General features: G+C 39.5%; 1 protein-coding gene across 2 annotated transcripts in view; it reads left to right on the forward strand.

Moving 5' to 3' along the window:
- The window catches only part of POU2F1 (POU class 2 homeobox 1), a 174,161-nt gene extending 154,709 nt beyond the window's left edge, over positions 1-19,452 (forward strand). The window contains exons 15-17 of one of the 2 annotated variants that reach the window (XM_011979902.1): positions 4,059-4,404; positions 5,118-5,206; positions 7,602-8,080. In XM_011979902.1, the coding sequence (XP_011835292.1) occupies positions 4,059-4,404; positions 5,118-5,206; positions 7,602-7,912 (746 nt within the window). In that variant the 3' untranslated portion in view covers positions 7,913-8,080. Of the gene's footprint in view, positions 1-4,058; positions 4,405-5,117; positions 5,207-7,601 lie in introns of both variants that reach the window. The other variant, XM_011979901.1, reaches the window with a different exon arrangement.
- The last annotated feature ends 603 nt before the right edge of the window (positions 19,453-20,055 follow it).

Here is a 20,055-nt window from a genome sequence, read left to right on the forward strand (position 1 = left end):
ATCTTGTGTGCTTTTTGAAGCACAAAAGCCACAGACTGAGAGAAAACATTTGCAGATCACATATCCAATAAAGAAATTGTGTCTAGAATGTATAAACAACTCTTACAACTCAATAGTAAGAATATAAACAACTCAGATTTCTAAATGGACAAATGTAAGTATACATTTTACCAAGGAAGATATAGGAGTGACTAGTAAGCACATGGAGAGATGTGTGACGTTAGCATTACTTATTAGGGAAATGCAGATTAAAACCATAATGAGATACTACTTTGTACTCACCAGAATGGCTATAATCAAAAAGACCCAAGATGATGAATGTTGGGAAGGATGTGGAGAAACTGGAACTTTGATGCATTGCTTGTAGGAGTGTAGAATGATACAACTTCAGAAAACACCTTGGCAGTTCTTTTAAACATAAATTTAGCATCCTACCCAGCAATTTTCCCAAGAGAAATGAAGACATTTCCACACAAAAACTTTAATGTGAGTGTTCATATAGCAGTCTTATTTATAACATCCAAAAACTGGAAACAAACCAGTGCTCATCAACTGGTGAATGAATAAACAAAATGTGTCGTATCTACATAGTGGAATATTATTCAGCCATAAAAATTAATGAGGTATTGATTTGTGCTACAATGTGGATGAACCTTGAAAACAGAATACTAAGTAAAAGAAGCCAGATGCAAGAGACTACATATTGTATGATTCCATTTGTGTGGACATTTGTGTGAAATGTCCACAAAAATCTATTATAGAGACAAAAAGCAGATAACTAGGTAGGAGTGTGACATGATTACAAACAGGCACAAGGGATCTTTTTGGGGAGTGGAAATGTCATAATCTGGGTTGGGATGATGGTTGTATAACTCTGTAAGTTGATTAAAAGTAATCGAATTTTAAAACTGGATGAATTTTCATGTGCTTACTAGTCACTCCTATATCTTCCTTGGTAAAATGTATACTAACATTTGTCCATTTAAAAATCTGAGTTGTCTATATTCTTACTATTGAGTTGTAAGAGTTATTTATACATTCTGACACAACTCTCAATTTCTTTATTGGATATGTGATCTGCAAATGTTTTCTCTCAGTCTGTGGCTTTTGAAGCACAAAAGATTTTACTTTTGATGAAGTTGAATTTACTAATTTATTTTTTTCTTCTATGGATCGTTCTCTTGGTGCTGTGTCTATGAACTCTTTGCTTAACCCAGGGTCACAAAGATTTTGTCCTACTTTATTTACTAGAAGCTTTATAGTTTCAGTTCTTATATTTAGGCCTTTGATCCATTTTAGTTAATTTTTATGCATGGTATAAGGTAAGGATTGAAATTCCTCTTTCTGCATATGGATATCCAATTTATAAATTGTACCTCAATAAAAGCTGTTTGAGAAAAGACAAGACAGGATGGGAAGCACAGGGAAGTACTAGGTACTATATACACACCTTGGCTATAGCTTCCTACTGCCCCTGTGAGGTGGGTGGTGGCATCTTATTTTGCCATTGAGGACATTGAGGCTCAGCAACACTAAGTTCACCAGTGAAAGTTACCCAAGTAATTAAATTGCCAAGTTGCCAAGAATTTACAGTCAGTAAATACATACATTGATTAAAACGACTTACTGGCTGGGATAATTAATTTAAAGATAATTTTAAGTTGTTATACCATAATGCTTATGTGACTTTTATATTGGAGACACCTAGAACAATTTTGAATGGTTCTGGAGTCATCATCTCCTGGCCTAGATTAAATTCACTGATAAAATTTGACTGGAATTTTCTTTGTAAACTTAAGGGATTTAAGAAAACAGTTGGTGAATGATTTGAAGGTGGCCAGAAAGTAAAAAAATAACTATTTTAAGCCTTTTGAGCTCAAGATATTAGGACTTATAAAAATAGGCAATTTCAATTTCAGAACTTTGAAAGGCAAGTAGTACCCATAGGTAAAATCAGGTTAGATAAGGTGATAAATTGGTCAAAAAAAGATTGAAAGTACATTGAAATTGCTTAGCGTGGAAGAGAAATAAGAAAAGATGTTCACCTTACTATACAACAGGGGGCATGTCTTAAGAGAAGATTAAAGTGAAAAAGGGTATATGAATCTGCCTAACACAGGACCCTACACAGCATCCAATGTTCAGTGGTAGATTGTTCTGAGAGATTTAGAACCAAAGAAGTAATGAACGAAAATAGAATTCATAGTATCTACAAAGGTGTAATGATACTTAGGGGCAGTGGCAATAAAAATAAATCATTTATATTTTTCAGAAAGGTAGACAGAGGAAGAAAACCTTCCTTTTTATTTACCAATAAGAACATTATGTCCTCATTCATTTGGCAACCGTTTTTGCACAGCTTTATAGGAGGTGGAGAAAGTAGTCAGTGCTGAAATAGATGATGTCTGAGTCTCTCCCAACCCTGTGACATGTGATAAAAACTGAAGAGTGGAAATGAGAAGAGAGTTCAATTCTCGGTGTTCTTAGTACAGACCAGAGGAAGGTTTTAAAACAGATTTGGGAAGGACAAAATTGCTTGAATTTGTAACAAGGTTGTTATGAAAGAAGAGCATGTTCTGAAGCTTGGTAAAAGATTTCATCACCAAAAAATGTTGTTATTATATATATATATATTTTTTAATGGAGTCTTGCTTCGTCACCCAGGCTGGAATGCAACGGCGTGATCTCAGCTCAATGCTACCTCCACCTCCTGGGTTCAAGCAGTTCTCCTGCCTCAGCCTCCCAAGTAGCTGAAATTATAGGCTCCCACCACCACGCCTGGCTAATTTTTGTATTTTTAATAGAGACAGGGTTTCACCACATTCGCCAGGCTGGTTTCAAACTCCTGACCTCAAATGATCCACTCACCTCGGCCTCCCAAAGTGGTGGGATCACAGGTGTGAGCCACCACACCTGGCCTTGTCTTTACCATTTTCAGTGGGGCTACTAGAAATGTTTACATTACATATGTCTTGTATTTCTGTTAGACAACGCTGATCTCAAACATTAAATAATCCTAGCGAATGTGTTTTAGTGTTTAGTAATGATGTATTTAATGCCAGTTAGTCATTTATATCCAATGTTCATTCTCCTTAAACCAAGAGCATAGGCACTTTTTTCTAAAAAGTGCCTAACAAATAATTTCTTCCTTGAGACAGAGTCTTGCTCTGTCACCAGGCTGGAGTGCAGTGACGTGATCTCAGCTCACTGCAACCTCTGCCTCCCAGGTTCAAGCAATTCTCCTGCCTCAGCCTCCTGAGTAGCTGGGACTACAGGCGCCCGCCACCACACCCAGCTAATTTTTGTATTTTTAGTAGAGATGGGGTTTCACCATGTTGGCCAGGATGGTCTCGATCTCTTGACCTCGTGATCCGCCCACCTAAGCCTCCTAAAGTGCTGGGATTACAGGTGTGAGCCACCATGCCTGGCCTACAAATAATAATTTCTTAGATCTTAATTTTTATGCTAGCTTTTATGAGATTCATAGTATCATTGTGTGGTGTTGTTGTTTTTTTTACCACAGTGGACTTTTTGAGAGCTAATTTTTATTACAGAATAGTTGTTTGAATGTAGAGAAGGCATGTAGTCATTTTTATACTATGTTGTTGTTGATACTGAATTCTTAGAAAAGTATATAACTTTCTGTTTTTCTTCTCCTTGTTTTGATTTTTCTGAGGAGACCACTAAGGAGATTTCTGAATGAAAAGAGCTTTACAGAAGTTTTTCTTCTTTTGCTTTCTTTTTCTTCCCCAGAGCAGTTGTATTCCATAATTAGAGCTTGTATGATTCTTTTGTTTCTTGAATAGGAAATAGGCAATGGAAAACTTCTCTGTTTCTTCCATTGCTCATATCTCTTAAAGTAGGGTTCCTAGCTGTGATTCTAAAATGTTTGGTTTTGTAGTTAATTTCCATAGAAGCACTAAACTAGGTCATTAAAGAACAAATTTACAAGGTGGTAGGTTAATTATTCCATTGATTATAGAGTTTAGCTGAGTAAAGCCACCATTCTTCCAAAACCATTTACAAAAGGTCATCTTCTAATCTGTTTCTCTTTTCAGGCACTTCAGACACCACCTCCAACAACACAGCAACCGTGATTTCCACAGCACCTCCAGCTTCCTCAGCAGTCACGTCCCCCTCTCTGAGTCCCTCCCCTTCTGCCTCAGCCTCCACCTCCGAGGCATCCAGTGCCAGTGAGACCAGCACAACACAGACCACCTCCACTCCTTTGTCCTCCCCTCTTGGGACCAGCCAGGTGATGGTGACAGCGTCAGGTTTGCAAACAGCAGCAGCTGCTGCCCTTCAAGGAGCTGCACAGTTGCCAGCAAATGCCAGTCTTGCTGCCATGGCAGCTGCTGCAGGACTAAACCCAAGCCTGATGGCACCCTCACAGTTTGCGGCTGGGTAAGGCGCTTTCTCATCTCATTGACATCTGAGGTGGAGGTCATGCCTGGAATTACTCATAGGGTAGACTTTGCATCACTGACTTAAATGGGGAAAAAAATGTCTTTAAAGCAGTACTCTCTTTGAAGTGGGCTGTTTTGTGATCATACAAGGACCTTGATTATGGTTTAAGTTTCTTAACACCCTGGTAAGGGCAGTAGTCATACCTTTGTTTACAGATGAAGACCCAAAATATCAGGTCACTAATTACCTTAGTGACAGGGCCAAGAAGAAAGCCCAGAATTCTTAACTCTTATTTTCCCCATTAAACTCTCTCAACTGCCTACTTCCTAATTCTCAAGCATAGATGAGAGATGTAATGGGAGTCTCAATTTTATACTGTTATTGTCACACATAAGAATTATCTTGTAAATATATCTTTTTCTCTAGAATGTTTCTTTCATTTTGGAAAAAAAGAGAAATAAGTCATTCAAAGAAGGGTCAAAATGACTGTAAAAGTTTTACATTTTGTGCTGATCATAACCTCATTTGTACAAGTAAGCCTCCAGGAAAGCAGTAACTGAGAAACACAAACCATAGAAGAGTAAAGAAAAGTAAACATTTCCACCTGTTTCCCCAGCTGGATTTTCCTTTTGTAAGTTCCTTTTGGTGTGTTGTCAAAATGAGACCTGCATCTCCATGGTAATAAAGTGACTCCTCTTTTGGACTTGCAGAGGTGCCTTACTCAGTCTGAATCCAGGGACCCTGAGCGGTGCTCTCAGCCCAGCTCTAATGAGCAACAGTACACTGGCAACTATTCAAGGTCAGTAGAAGCCTTTTTCTTTCTTTGGTGGCATGCACACATGTACACGTGTGTGTGTGTGTGTGCGCGCTTGAGAGAGAGACACAGAGAGATGGAGGAAGTCTGCTTTGCTAGAGGTAAAAGTGATGGGAAAGATAGTCAAATGCTGACTAACGTGTTGTTGAGAACTAAGAAAATGTCCTCATTAAAAAGCTTTGTAAGAAAAGTACAGGTGTTAGTATGTGAGTAAAAGCAGGAAATATACTTAGTTTGGTATATGGTAAGAAACCAGAACTTTTATGCTGATACTGATCTTATGTGAATAGACTTGAAGCCAGATTTTTTTCCCCTGATAAGTTTATCCGAAGTATTAATCCAAAACCCATCTCAAGGCAAACTTGACCAAGTAAGACTCTCCAGTCCCCATCCCCATTCCTGAGAAAGCTGTGCATGGGAAAGTCCTATGATGAATGAACACTGGAACACATGAGGTGGACCTCAGGAGTGCTTTTAATTCTCATTAGGTTCTGCTCTTTTTATATCACCATTAGTGTAGAACATATATTCTCTTGGATTATAATGTCTCTTTTCCAAGTTCAGCTGGGTTCCTTTTACCTTTTAGCATGTTACCCAGGGCAATATTCATTCCATATAGTGAAGGGTTCCACTTGTTTAGTACCTAAGCTTTCTGTCTAAAAATGTTTACTGTTATGTGATGCAGGGAGACAATCTGAGAGACATCACTAATGAATTAGAATTTTTTTTCTTAAAATAGTTTTGATGAGAGGCTGAGGCAGGGGATCACTTGAGGCCATGAGTTCAAGACTGCAGTGTGCCATGATCATGCCTGTGAATAACCATTGCACCCCAGCTTGGGCAACACAGTGAGACCCTGTTTCTTAAAAAAAAAAAAAAACGTGGTTTGTGCGTAAATGAGAGTTCTCAGGGCCAAAAATAGCTATTAGCCAACCTAAATTAAGATTAATATTTCACAGGTGATGTCTCTGACAGTGTACTAGACAATGTTAATTACAGACAAAACCACACCATGGCCTTGATTACCTTACATTATATTGACTTTCTGATTGACTAAATCATACCTGAATTGGTTAGCTCTAAAGCTTTGGTTATATAGTAATATTTTTTTTTTTTGCAGTAGAATTTGTGATAAATCACTTTTTCCTCTGCTTTATTGAATGTTTCTGTGCTGTGGGGATCCTACAAAGGCAAAATATCTTCCCCAGGGCATGATTGACACTCTGAAAAGATCTGGAACTAGTCTATGACCCTAAGTTTGGAATCTCAGAAAAACTTCCAGCTGCACTAAGTCTCACTGTTTTGTACTATTTGTATGAACAAGGCCAAAGTCAGAGGCATTCCCTTCAGCTATATTTTATGTAAGAAATCAACCAAATGTGTAATGCCGTTAGAAAATCCCTCAAATCTACATGTAGGAGTGAGGTTATATGGGTAGGGAGATTTAGGAATGTTGCCAGACAACAGGTTGAGATATTAAATTAGAGTCTCAATTATTTTAAATAAAATTTTGATGATGTCTTCTTTGGGGGAGGCAACAGCATCATAGAAAATTTCTCACCCATTAAAGCACATCCTAGCCTTAGATCACCTACATGTGGCCACCTACATCATTATGTCTGATTTCCTGCTATAATAGATTCATCATTCTCCTTTGCACAAGTCATAGAAATCAAATGTTTAGCCTCAGGAAGTGAGAAATTAATTATACCTTTTCCTTTATTTGGTGATACATAATTTATTTTAGAACTAAAGCCTTTTTGCAAGATGGTTTTCATCTTGTGTATCGTAATATAAAGCAGTGGTCCCCAACCGTTTTGGCACCAGGGACGGGTTTTATGGAAGACAATTTTTCCACAGCCACAGTACGGTGGGGTGGTTTCTGGATGGCACCGTTTCCACTTCCGATTTTGCTCTGTGAGAATCTGATGCCGCTACTGATCTAACAGGAGGCAGGCCCACCACTCACCTCCTATTGTTAATGTTTTAATCACTGTAGCTAGTTTGTCTTTTGAACAGAGGTAGTTTAAAATCAGCAGTCTTCATTAAAGACAAAATTATTGGATTTATCAAAAATGTCTAGGTAAATGAAATAAACTGGTGATTTCAACACGGAAACGTGACTAATTCATTAGACAGTTATTAACTGTCTTCTGCCCCTGCTCGTGCCCATTAAATTAGACATTTCAGTCTTTCAGGCTCTTCAAAATTATAAATAAACTACAATTGGTATCAGTGTAGCACTGCGTTTAAGGAAAAAGGGCTACACTTTTTCCTAGTGAGTTGTAGGAAAATGATAGACTTTTGGTGTGTTATTTGGCTTCTCCAGGATGATGTTAATGTTCTCATTCCTGCCTGTTTTGGGGGTTTTTGTCTGTAGCTCTTGCTTCTGGTGGCTCTCTTCCAATAACATCACTTGATGCAACTGGGAACCTGGTATTTGCCAATGCGGGAGGAGCCCCCAACATCGTGACTGCCCCTCTGTTCCTGAACCCTCAGAACCTCTCTCTGCTCACCAGCAACCCTGTTAGCTTGGTCTCTGCCGCCGCAGCCTCTGCAGGGAACTCTGCACCTGTAGCCAGCCTTCATGCCACCTCCACCTCCGCTGAGTCCATCCAGAACTCTCTCTTCACAGTGGCCTCTGCCAGCGGGGCTGCATCCACCACCACCACCGCCTCCAAGGCACAGTGAGCTGGGCGGAGCTGGGCGGCCAGAAGCCTTTTTCACTCTGCAGTGTGATTGGACTGCCAGCCAGGTTAATAAACTGAAAAATGTGATTGGCTTCCTCTCGCCGTGTTGTGAGGGCAAAGGAGAGAAGGGAGGAAAAAAAAAACCACACACACACACACACACACACCAGAAAAAGAAAGAAAGGATGGAGATGGGACATTTGCCTAATTTTGTAATAAAACACTGTCTTTTCAGGATTGCTTCATGGATTGGAGAACTTTCTAACCAAAAATTAAAAAAAAAAAAGAAACAAAAAATCAAAAACAAACAAAAATAAGTGAAAGGACTACTTATCATTTCCAGCAGTCATGATGACAAGTTAAGGTGGGTTACCAATTCCAGTATAGGAAGGGGATTTCTTGTTTGTCTAAATTTCTTTTTTTCTTAAAAAAATCATTTTTATGGGTCTGTTGTACAGGCCATTAAGTCATAACAAGGTGTTTATAATCGTATCAATTGTGTTGGGGGTTCCTTTCTTAACTGGTACAATTTAGGCAGGCCTGTATTACTGTATCTCTATTATTATTGTTGTTGTTATTGTTTTATATATATATATATAGTTTGGACATGTTTATTATCTCTTGCTCCTGGATCCTATTTCAGTGAGCTCCCACACTGTGGGGAGGGAGGGTTTTGGGGTAAGGGGAGACTTCTGTTCTTAACTGCGGGGAATGTTCTTGCTGGTTTCCTTATCCTTGATGACTCTTACAGAGGTGCTAGAAAATTATTTTCTTTTGCCACTTATGCAAGAGGCTTGGTGCAGAAGCTGAAGGCAGTGTGTGCAAACACTCCCATTCCACACACGCCCCTTCCCCTCCCCACATCAGGTGGTGCCTTTGGAGCACTTTTGTGTAGGAAGGAATTCCTGCTGAACTGTAGCTCTCACTCACCCCCAAATCATTGAATGACCCTGAGGCCCAGATCCTGTGGTGCAACAGTGCTGCTTTCTGCTACTTTCAATGGGAACAGCTGTACATGTTGCAGGGCAGGATTTGGTTCTGAAGAGCAAAGACTACTGCAGACACCTGACTTGGTGGTTCTCCTGATTTCTTATCTCCTGAAAAATGCTCCTACTGTTGGTGTGTTTGTTTGTTTGTTCATTTTGTGGAAGTTTTTCATCCAAACTTTAACTTGGCAAAGAAAAAAAACTGACTTATTGAAATTGGGAAACTTTTCCCGTCTTTTATTTTCTAAAGGAATTCTACTAGACTATTTTCCATTGATAATATATACAAAAGAGGTGTGATGAGAAGAGTGTAAGGTTACCACCTTTTCCTCTGGAGAGCCACAGACTTCCTTTCCACTGGATGGCTTATAAATTCCTCTAACCCTGAGATTCTTCTTGGTTCTCTGACTAAAGGAGGCACTTATTAGCCGGGCTGGGATCTGTAGAACCTTTGAAGAAGGACTTTGAGCAGGAACTTTGCACACACCTTAAGTGTCTCCTTGGTTTGTTCGTGATGCTCCTGCTAGGTAGGTCTAAATGGCAATACACATCTCTTTATTCAATGTAGAAAGTAATTAGCTCCTGTAATTATTTTCAGGGTGTTTCTAGACTATATAAATGAGCCCATTGAAAAGGAAGAGCTTGTGAAAGTGGATGAAGAGGAATAAGGATAACTTGGAGATTAAATTCCCCTTTTTGTCAATGTACTGTTATTATGCCATCTTTACCAAAAAATTTTCCAAAAGACTGGATCACTGCAGTGCAGCTCATCTAAGTTCCCCTTCTTATTGGAGTTAAAGGTTCCCATTTGGTGGCTGTGGGTGCTTGCTTAAATCTCTGGTGGTCCCAAGACTGCACTTTTTCTCCCTTTCGAGCTGGGGATGTAGAGAGAACTTACAGGTGATTTTTATTCTGATTGCTTTTGTTTGTGTCCACAAGGGAGCTTGGATTCTGTGTACTTGTCTCTCTTTACCATTGTCCAGAAAGGCGGTAAATACAGACACATTGTGTACTTTTGTGTGATTCAAGTGGGAGACAGTCTGTTAAAAGGTCAGAAACATTTTAGTCCCCTTTTAAATTTTTGTTTTAGTTTTTTTCTATCTTGTTTTATTTCACAAATATTTAATTACCACCCCTAAATTTCCTCCTCTTACCCTTCACCTTCCCTAAAATCCTTCCAAAATCAGTGAACTGCAAGCAGGGAAACTAACAAATGTCCATTCACCCTTTTTGTGTGGTGTGTTTTTTTATGTTTTGTTTTGTTTTGTTTTTTAACTAAGCTTGAACCAAAGTCAATTTTTAGCAAGCTGCTGTACTAATGGACTAGTTGATAACGTGCAGTTCAGACACATCGAGGAGATAGATGCTACTGACAATTTCTTTTTCATTTGTCTTTATTAATTTTATATAAAAGTTGCTGCTTGTTTTTAATCTTTTATGTTGGTAAATTGTAATATCCTCTGGGCAGACATTAACTTGATGTTTAACTAGTTTATTAGGTTGGTGTGTAAATAGAATGACAATGTCAATTACTAATTTCTCTCCTCTCCATTCACTTTTTCTCTGTTGTAGTTAAATGTAATCTTCTATCCTGACTTGACATCTCTACCTTTAGTCTGTGCAAATGATTTTAGGGCTATCAGTAATGCTCTAGCTGCCCACAGTAATGAGTCCCTCCCTTGGGAGTGGTGAAACTTAGACGGAAGGATTCAGGGAGAGAAATGCTGATACCCACTATACTGGATTAGAAGTTACAGCATTAATTTCTCAAAATTGCTACCAAAGGAAGTGTGGAGTCCCAAGGGACTCAAGCTCAGTGAGGTAAGACAAAGGGCAAGGAAAGACTGTTTGGGTGGTTTTTCTTTTCCCCCACGTATGGTTTAGAAAATGATCCCTTTCCCAAATAAAACTCACCAACAGACTTTAATATTAGAAAAGATACTAAGCTTTAAATGTCAATACAATGGTCTTTTATTCCCTGCCCTGTCTATATTTTCTACTCAATTTGGGATAAGGGGATTCTGCCTTTTTTATGTGAAGCACTTGATGAGGGTAGACCAGCATAGAAAATCTGTTTAAAAGAAGAAATAATCTTCAGGCAAAGATAAATCTTTAGATAAAAATATAATTTTTTCTCTTTTTTTACTTATTTAAAAGTAAGTTGTGAAATGAAAGGTACATTTACATATGTACTCACGAAACACTAATATAGCTTTTTGGTGGTTGTTTAGTTTGAAATCAACTCCCTATCCATCATCCCTAGATACTTTACTTATATTGCTTCATGAACACCTTAGTCATTTTTTACTTTATATGTATATCTTTTTATCATCTCAAGAAATGCATTTTGAATTGAATGAACTATCTTCTGAGCTAAGGTACTCAAACTTAACTTTTAGCCACCTTATATGGGAGAGCCTGGAAACTAAAGGGGGCCAGGGACCATTTGACCAAAAAGAGGTGTTTGGTGGAGTTTCTGCATTTCAAAGAAGAAAGGCCAGATAGGTCATCACAATTCATTGTATTATTCTTTTTTTCCCCTTAATGGTTATGCAAATTTTATTTTATATTTCTGAATTTGGTTAGCACATACTAAGCCAAAGACTATTCTAAATGCATTTATAGTGAATACTATATATGCCCATGGTAATGGGTCCTCCCTAAGGAGTGGTGAATGTAATTGTGTGAATCCTGCTTATCACAAGTGGTGCAATTTGGTCATAAATTTTATTTATACCCTGTATACATCTGAATAACAGAGCAGAAAGACCTAAAAAAGGGCTTCTCGCAGGAACAATATTACTATGTTGTTCTAAGAAAAAATGAGTGCTGTATTTAAGTGTTTCTGAAGTTCTATAGGCAGCATTTTAGAATTAAGAAAAACATTGTGTATATCCATTAACTGATATAATTCACATGTCCTTTTATTTGTTATCAGAAAGATCAATACTATCCCAATTTATTCAACTTGTTACCCAAGAAATGGAACCAAAGGAATCCAACTTTCATTTTGTGCAGAATCATACCTATTTATACTTAATGCTAGCACTGTAAGAAATAAATCTTTTTTGTTTAAAAAAGGGAAGATAAGATTAAAGATTCTTAGTGAGATCATCTTGCCAATTTGTTGTACATCTCTCATTCATTGTTGGGGGAAAAAAAGCACAACTATACCTCTTTAATGTTATTTTCTTCCATTATCCCTCATTTATTTGGGAAGATAAGGGAAACCTTGTCTGTATTATCCAGAAGCACAGATATTTGCTTGACACAATATTTAAATTCAGCCGAATCTTTAACATTAAAAAGTTTTCTTTTTAACTTGCTGGAAAAATCCGATACATTGGCAAATATAGGGAATTCATGTCAATTTTTTTTGGCGGGGAGGTCTTTGTTGCCTAGGCTGGAGTGCAATGGCACAATCTTGGCTCACTGCAACCTCTGCCTCCTGGGTTCAAGCGATTCTCCTGCCTCAGCCTCCCAAGTAGCTGGGATTACAAGCACCCACCACCGCACCTGGCTAATTTTTGTATTTTTAGTAGAGACAGGGTTTCACTATGTTGGCCAGGCTGGTTTTGAACTCCTGACCTCAGGTGATCCGCCCGCCTCGGCCTCCCAAAGTGCTGGGATAACAGGCGTGAGCCACCGCGCCCATCCTCATGTCAATTTTTAAAGTGATAAATCCTGATATTATACATTGCAATTAGTGTAGAATAAACGCTTGGCTTATAGAACTCTCTGTTCTTAGTCTAAAGCTGTTCCCAAACCAGGTCATCCTCACGAAACATTCTTGACCAAGAAAAAAGATAAGGTCATTGAGACAGGAAGACAAAGGAAAAGCCTCTTGTTTTTGTTTCTTCCCAAGAAAGGAGAAGCCCTGCCAGGGAGAAGTCACTAGTATCACTGACTCCCCCTATCACTGAGTGTAGGGTGTGGTAGCAAGGAGGAGGCAGAGAATTCACGCTGACAGGTGACTCTGGCCTGGCTCTTGGGGGCTCTTCCGAAGACCAGTCTGCAGTTTGAGGAAGGGCCCCAGCAATTCATTTGGAGAGCTTGGCCAAATATTTTCTCATTAATCAGCATCTAAACTTGATGAGCTTAAAGTTTGTTTATTAGAGTTGAAAACATTAAAAGATGATTAATACTAATGGTAGAAAAATACTAAGGATGCAAAATTTAAAATTTTCCAAAGTAGACAAGAATTGATGGGTTAATTTGCTCATAACTGATATGAGTTTGCTTTTATGTGTGTGTGGAAAGCATTTAATGTGTGATGCTGTTCATAGTCCTGGCTATTTGATATCATTTTCAGTTTTACAACATTTTGAGGATGACAAAATGGTAAATCTTTCTGAGCGTTTACAAACTTCACTTTCAAGAAGTGAAGGGAAAAATCCTTCTTTGCTATTTCTGTAAGAAGAATAACTAAGATCAGCTATTATATAGGTTTGCATGGATGGTGTACACAATACAAATGTAAACTTGGATAGGAATAGGATAAATAAATTGCTTTCATCATAAAGGCCAGTCATCCATTTCTTAATCCAAAGAGATTAAATATAAATAGGACACCCCTGAGATTTCCAGTAAGGTATTTGAAAGGATTCCACTGGGAGGGCAGGGAATATATTTTTTCTCAGAGTCGTCTAGTTTGTGCCCGGTTTTCTATATGGTTTGTGAACTGTAGCTTTAAAAAAATAATAATTTTTTTTGTAGTTTTCTTCTAACCTTATTCATTAAGTCGTTCCTTGTTTTGGCCCTTCTACTCTTGGCCTTAGCTAAAAGCAGTAAATGTGAGTGAATTTTATGTTGATTATGTCATCTGGATCTCCTTTCCTTCCCTTCTTTTTCTCGTTGAATGGTGGTACCTTAATTTGGGTAACAGCTAGCTTCTGGCACCTTCATAAAATACCTCAGAATAGCTTAGCATTGTTGCAAAACTGGTTTTAAACTAAAAACCAAACAAATAAAAGAAAAAACTTTATAAATAGTGGAAGTAATTCTAGCTGTAGCATTTAGTCGAACTAATGTTTATTATGATCGAAAAACATGATTGATGCTGTATGTATTTGGGATCCTGTTTATAGGTTACAATTTATAGGGTTAGGGAGGGTTGGGTGGGGGAAGAGGAGAAGTTGATTATGTTAGAAGGAAAACGTTGCTCGTGTGTGTGTGTGTGTTTTCTTATATCTGTCTTGCCAAAGGAAACTTGATTTTCCCTGTGATTGGCTTTGGCCTCTCTGTGGTCTGATCTGCAGCGGTGTGTGGTGGCATGCAGATAACATATGGGGTGTCCAGTAGGTTCAGGGACCCTGAGGGTGCATTTACATCCCTTCCTATTGTTGCCCATGCCCCCCAGACCCTGCCAACCTCTCTTAATGATTCATTACCTCTGTACATAGCAAAAGCATAGGCAAAGGATGAATGTATGAATGCCTGGATGTGCAGTTGAGAAATAGAGGCAGAAATAGATATGCACCAATTAATTTGGAGACAAGAGGTGAGTGATTGATGTGTCTTAAATCTAGGAAGGTTAAAGTGAAACAGGTTATTTGTGTTGCCCTCTGTCATGTTACTGAATGTTGTGCTAATACCACAACATTTTAAAACCTTACTTTTCTCATACCAAGGCTAGTTCTGTCTAGACTAAAAACACAAACAGGATAAAAAGCAAACCAAGAAGTTGAAAGCTAACCTGCCCACCTCACCCCTGTGATATAAAGTGTGACCCTTAAAGATTGATTGGTGGGATTGAGGAGAGAATTATTCTTGGTGGGAACGTGAATGAGAAATGATGCTGGCTTAGAAAAAATTACAAGGCCTTTCTGCCCACACTCTGGGACAAACTTTCTTGGCTCCCTGAGTTTCAATATAGACTGTATCTCCAGAAAGGCTATTTTTTTAAATAAATGATCTCACAGAACTTAAGTGGGATTTGGTTTAGATACCAAAGACACTGCTAATGTCATTGCTTATCCTTAAGTTTTCAAAACAGGCAGAGGGAATAGGAGCAAAAAGCCAAAATTTGGAAAAGCTTTACTTTATCTCTTTCCTTCCCTTTTCCCCTTTTCCCAGTCCCCTGCCTTTTGAAGGAAGTCTTCTTGGTTGTCCTGGCTTTGGAAGAGAGATTTATTTTGTTTTGCTCTGCTGGCTCTGTAAAGATGGATCATTGCTCAGTGTAGCAGTGATGTTCTTGGAATTGCTGAGAAATTTGGGGAGGGCAAAAGATAGGGGTAGAATTTTTTCATTATTTCCCTTTATCTAATACTTTTAAATAGAACCAGTATAGCCTATATGAGTTCAGACAATATTTAAATGTGGTATCTCCATCTGTCTCCTGTAAAAGATAAGAATTTTCAAGAACAGGATTATGTAGAAAACCAAAAGATCTTCCCTTACTCTCCTGTAAATGTTTTGTTCCAAAATGTTTTTATATACGGGCTCTAGGGAGCCAAGTAGTTCATTGTTTCGGTGTACTATTGGTAGGACACAGAAAAGGGGAGAGGGTAAAGAAATATATCGCTGTCTGAATATTGCATCAAAAATGATCAGGTTGCAGAACTTCATGAAAGCTTTGCTAATAATCTTATTGTTCTGACATTATGTAAAGGTGGTATTAATATTGTATGACTTTTCAAAGTGCTAGATAGGTTTATAAGTAGGTAATAGGGATGTTGAAGATTAGAGCACTTGAAACAGAAGTTCTGGGAAAATAAGGTGTGTGTAATGGAATACCGCTTTGAGCACAGAAACAAAGGTCTGTTGGGCCTGGGAGAGAAGATGTGATTTATGATTGTTTCTGTGTCCCTGTATCTGCCCACCCTGCACAGGGCTCCACCACCCAGGGCCACCTGGTTTAAACCCAGGACACTGTCAAAAAGTTAAGACCCCGAAACTAATTTACTGTAAAAAACAAACATTGAGGACTGCTGCAAAGTTTTCCCATTTTCTTTGTGTACTTGTTCATCTTTGTATAAGTTAGCCACAGCCTCCTCACAAGAGCGGCTTAAGGCTTCTTTCATAAATTGACTGTGGCATTGAGTTCTCAAACATTGTATCCCAAAATCTGCAGGCAGACAGCTGGATACAGCGCTGTGTATAAAATGAGACATCCACACACTTGAGTTTCTTAAGATTGGGATCTCTTTCAAATGAAAAAGGACAGAGCCAAGTAGAGAAAATACTTGGTGCTCCCACCCAGCCTTAATGAGTCTCATGGTCTAAAAGCATAGGAAGAAATGAAATGCACTTTCAGAAGCTAAAATGACAGTGTCTGCTACAAAAGACTGTGGTTGTAGGCAGTCGGGGATGCCATGTCCTTGGTTCCATTCCTGCGTGAGTCTGCAGAAGGCACACACTTTGTAAGAGCAGAATGGACTAGTGCCAGCCTGAATAAGTTTAAAACTGCAAACAGTTGGAGAACATGGAACAGGCTGGTGCAGGGAGCCTAAGATTTTGCAATCATATTATAACATTGGCTTTTGACAACATAAATAGTGTATCTTCCCTAAGGTCAGGTCGGGAAAGAAAGACTTCCAGCTGCTTACCTCTGCATGCGTGGCCACGTGTGCATTGCTCAGTCCGCGGGAGCTCTCACTCCGCAGGAAACGCTCTCCTCCCACATTAGTCTGTACTTCCATCCCCTCATCTGTGGTAGTAGTGAAGGCTAGGTGAGTAAGCGTGGGCTGTTCTACCCACCAGAAGTCCAGGAGCTGTTGTATACCTCATTTCTAACTCGTGACCGAGTGACTTGCTTTAACTTTCTCGAAACCCTACAGAGTTGCCAAGTCTGCCCTCCCTCCTCTCAGTCATGTTAAACTCTGGCCTATAGCATCATGGGACCTGTAGCCTAGGGTGGGACCCCCTAAAGCCTCTGAATGTTGCTGCTTAAAAGCTACTGCAAACTGAGGGCAAATTGCAATCTTCTATTCCTTTTTGTTGCAAGGGGTCTTCACAGGTCTCTTAACATCTACTTTCCCTGCCACCCTGCCTTTAGGGGCTGGCCAGCTATCCACACCCCTAACCCACCCTGTGTTTCTGACAGCTGGCCACACATCAACTTCTGTACTTGCCTTTTCCTTGGTGGGGTAGAGGCCAACCCCTTCTCCTCTGAGGCCTCAGGGTTCTGTTTCTCTTCAGGACTTTGGGTAGAAGGGAAGACACCAAAGGCTCCTTTAAGCTGACTGCTGCATACACATTTCACTTTTTTTCCTTTGACATGACCAAAAATATCCAAATATTTAAGTTTATTATTATTATTAATATTATTATTATTTGACAATCTTATATCCAATGGGCTCTCTAGAAGCTGCATCCCCAGCCCTTTCACCTTTTCTTTGAATGTAGTTCCCAACCTTCAATTCCCACCCCTAATGCTGACAAAAAGCTTAGCCAGGTCATGATACTGCTGCTATAAGCCAGGGGAGGGTGGTTTCTTTGTTTTGTTTTGTTTTGTTTTGTTTTTTAAATTTCCAGCCAAAACCAAAGATTTCTTAATGATTGTATAAACTCAAAACAAACAAAAGAACCAAAGAAAAGGGAAGTCTTCAGCATCAGTCCAGTCTGTGGTGTCCTGGCACTTAGAAGAGTGAGGCCAGGGAAAGCGGGGCGGGAGGACGCTCTGACCAGATCAGAAAGGGCAGGCAAGCTGTTTTCCACCTTCCAGGGTCCAGCACAGGTACGTGCCCGTGGCTTTGGCCCTCACAAACTTGTGAGCATGCCCTGAAACAAATTGGCATTTCAGATTTTCCAAAACAAAAGTCAAAAAACCCCATCACCACCATCAGCCACCCTACACCAACCAGGGTCACTATGGGGACTTAGCACAGGGCCTAGGGAGGGTGGGAGCTGCTGCTGGACTGGCCCGAGGACTCCACAGAGTGGGGGACGTTGAAGACACTGGCGCACGATTGGCTGCTCTGCTGGGTGCTTTAACCTCTGGGGCTGGGCGAATGCACGCCAAGGTGCCCTTCTGAGCCTTTTTTCTCTTTTCCTGTACTGGAACTGCTTGGAAGTGGCTGTCCTGTTTGTGAGAAAACATGCAGAAAGATTATCAAGCTTTTCATTTCTCTTTCTTGTAGTTTTGTTTCCTTTTTGCAGCGCCACTGTGCAACTATGCATTGTACTTCACAACCTTTTGTGCTAGGTAGATGCCTGTGACTTTTTAACTTGGGGGGTGGGGGGATTGCAAATGAAGGAACTTTTTACATGGATCTTTTTAATCTCAGTTGACTGGGGGAGGGGGGTACTTGGTTCTTGGGTCATACAAGCTCTATCCCAAAGCAAAATCCAAATGTTAATAATATTAGCCTGATGCAGATACCAAAGATAATTTCTTTCCTGCAGAACCTTAGACTCGTGTATTAAGTACGATTACCCAGCACTTGCATTAGTCTAACCTCAGTAATTCCAAAGCTTAGATGTATATTTTGGTATATTTCTGGGATATTAAAAGAAAAAAATGTCGTTTAACTTCTTGTTTGTTTCAGTGTAATGCTCTTAAAGTCATAGCATGAAAATAATTGAACTGTCCTATTCTTAGTAGTTTGAAATAATAGTATTTTTGTATGTTTTGGGTGTGTCTATGTATGTATTAACATAACAGTTTTCACTGCCTAGGTGTTCATAATAAAAAAGAAAATGAAAAAAGTTCTGAGTGTACATAATATTCAATAATAATCTCCCACCTGGTGTCAATTTAGATTGCATATTCCTCATTGCTGTTCCCGACTGGGATTTTGTTTTCTTTCAAAGAGACAGTGATCGTGTTTTTCTAAAGATGTTTTCTTTCTCTCTTTCAATATCTTAACTCACTTTTTATTTTCTTCCTTTTTTGTCTTAATTATTAATTCAGGGGTGTTTGTCCACTGTTGTCAAGGGAGGGGCACAAGGGGAATTGGCCCCTTGGCCTCCTAGAACTTTTTGTTTTATGTACTTTAAAATGTGAGTTTGAGTTCTTCTTTGTGGAAACTTAAGATGTGGTGTAAATGATTCTTTCCAAAATTGTCCAGCAGCTTTAATGAGGCAGTGACAATTCTGAGGTGGTTTATTAGAGTCCTTCTACATTTCTCTTAGATAACTCTGCACTCTGGGTGGCTATTGTGTAGCCTTACTGCCCCAGAGCGCCTGTTAGCCAAATATTTCCCCTCTGATAGGAATATTTTCTAAGAATCAGCTGATAACTTGCGTGCTGGACCTTGTTATCTGTGCCCCTGGGAGACACACGTTTTCTTGGTTTTGAAAACCTGAAACACAGGCAACTTTACATTTTGGGGAAATTAGCTGATGCCTCCTGAGGCCTGAGGAGGTGGTGGGGAATATGAGCGGTGCTGTCTCTCTCAAAGTGCCCTTTAGATGATTCCCCCTCCTAGGGCTGCCTGCAGGGGCTGTAGGCTCGGGAGAGATTGTGTAGGTGACAGTGAATCAGAATGAAATGGTAGATTTTGTGTAGATGCATTTGTCTGCTGTAATTTTTTATATATATATTAAACTTACTGTAACTGTACAGTTCATTTCTGTTGTAAAACATCATTAAACCATTTTCCAAGTGTTTTCACATTGTTGGAGTTTCTTTGAAATTGCTGTGTTGGTATTCTGGATGCTTCACATACACATTCTCAGACTCTGCGTAATTCAGTTTCCAAATTATGTTTTCCAAGTGCTCTCAGGAACCCCAGAATCACCACAAGCACCGTGGTTCCTGCCGCGCTCCACCCTTCCTCCTGCACTCCAGGGGGAGCTGTGGCCACTGCATTTCTCCCTGCCAGACCCTCAGTGTGGTTTCGTGGGACCCTGAGTAGCAGTAGTCTCCTTCAGGCCCAAGTACTTTGTGTGATCAAACATGCAGGCCCGTGACTGATCTTGCAAGGGAGCTCTTCAAAGCTCCATCTCACTGTGTATTTGACTGCAGAACTGGGACCAAACTCAACTTTTTCCAAATTTATTGTTGAAACTGCACTGCCCCTCTAGCATTTCTTGCCAAGTCCTGAACATTCATTGGGTGGGTGGCGGCGGCGGGAGGGGGGTCCTCCGAAGGAAGGTAACCCTGAACTTGGCATCTGGTCCTCCTCCTGTTGGAGGTTGTACAACTTAGCTTTTTCAGACTTATAAATACTACTTAACATTTAGTGTCTTACTACAGTTCATTTCATGAAAAGGA

This window comes from Mandrillus leucophaeus, unplaced genomic scaffold, assembly GCF_000951045.1.
Source record: "Mandrillus leucophaeus isolate KB7577 unplaced genomic scaffold, Mleu.le_1.0 Scaffold207, whole genome shotgun sequence".
In the NCBI taxonomy this organism is placed as follows: Eukaryota; Metazoa; Chordata; class Mammalia; order Primates; family Cercopithecidae; genus Mandrillus; species Mandrillus leucophaeus.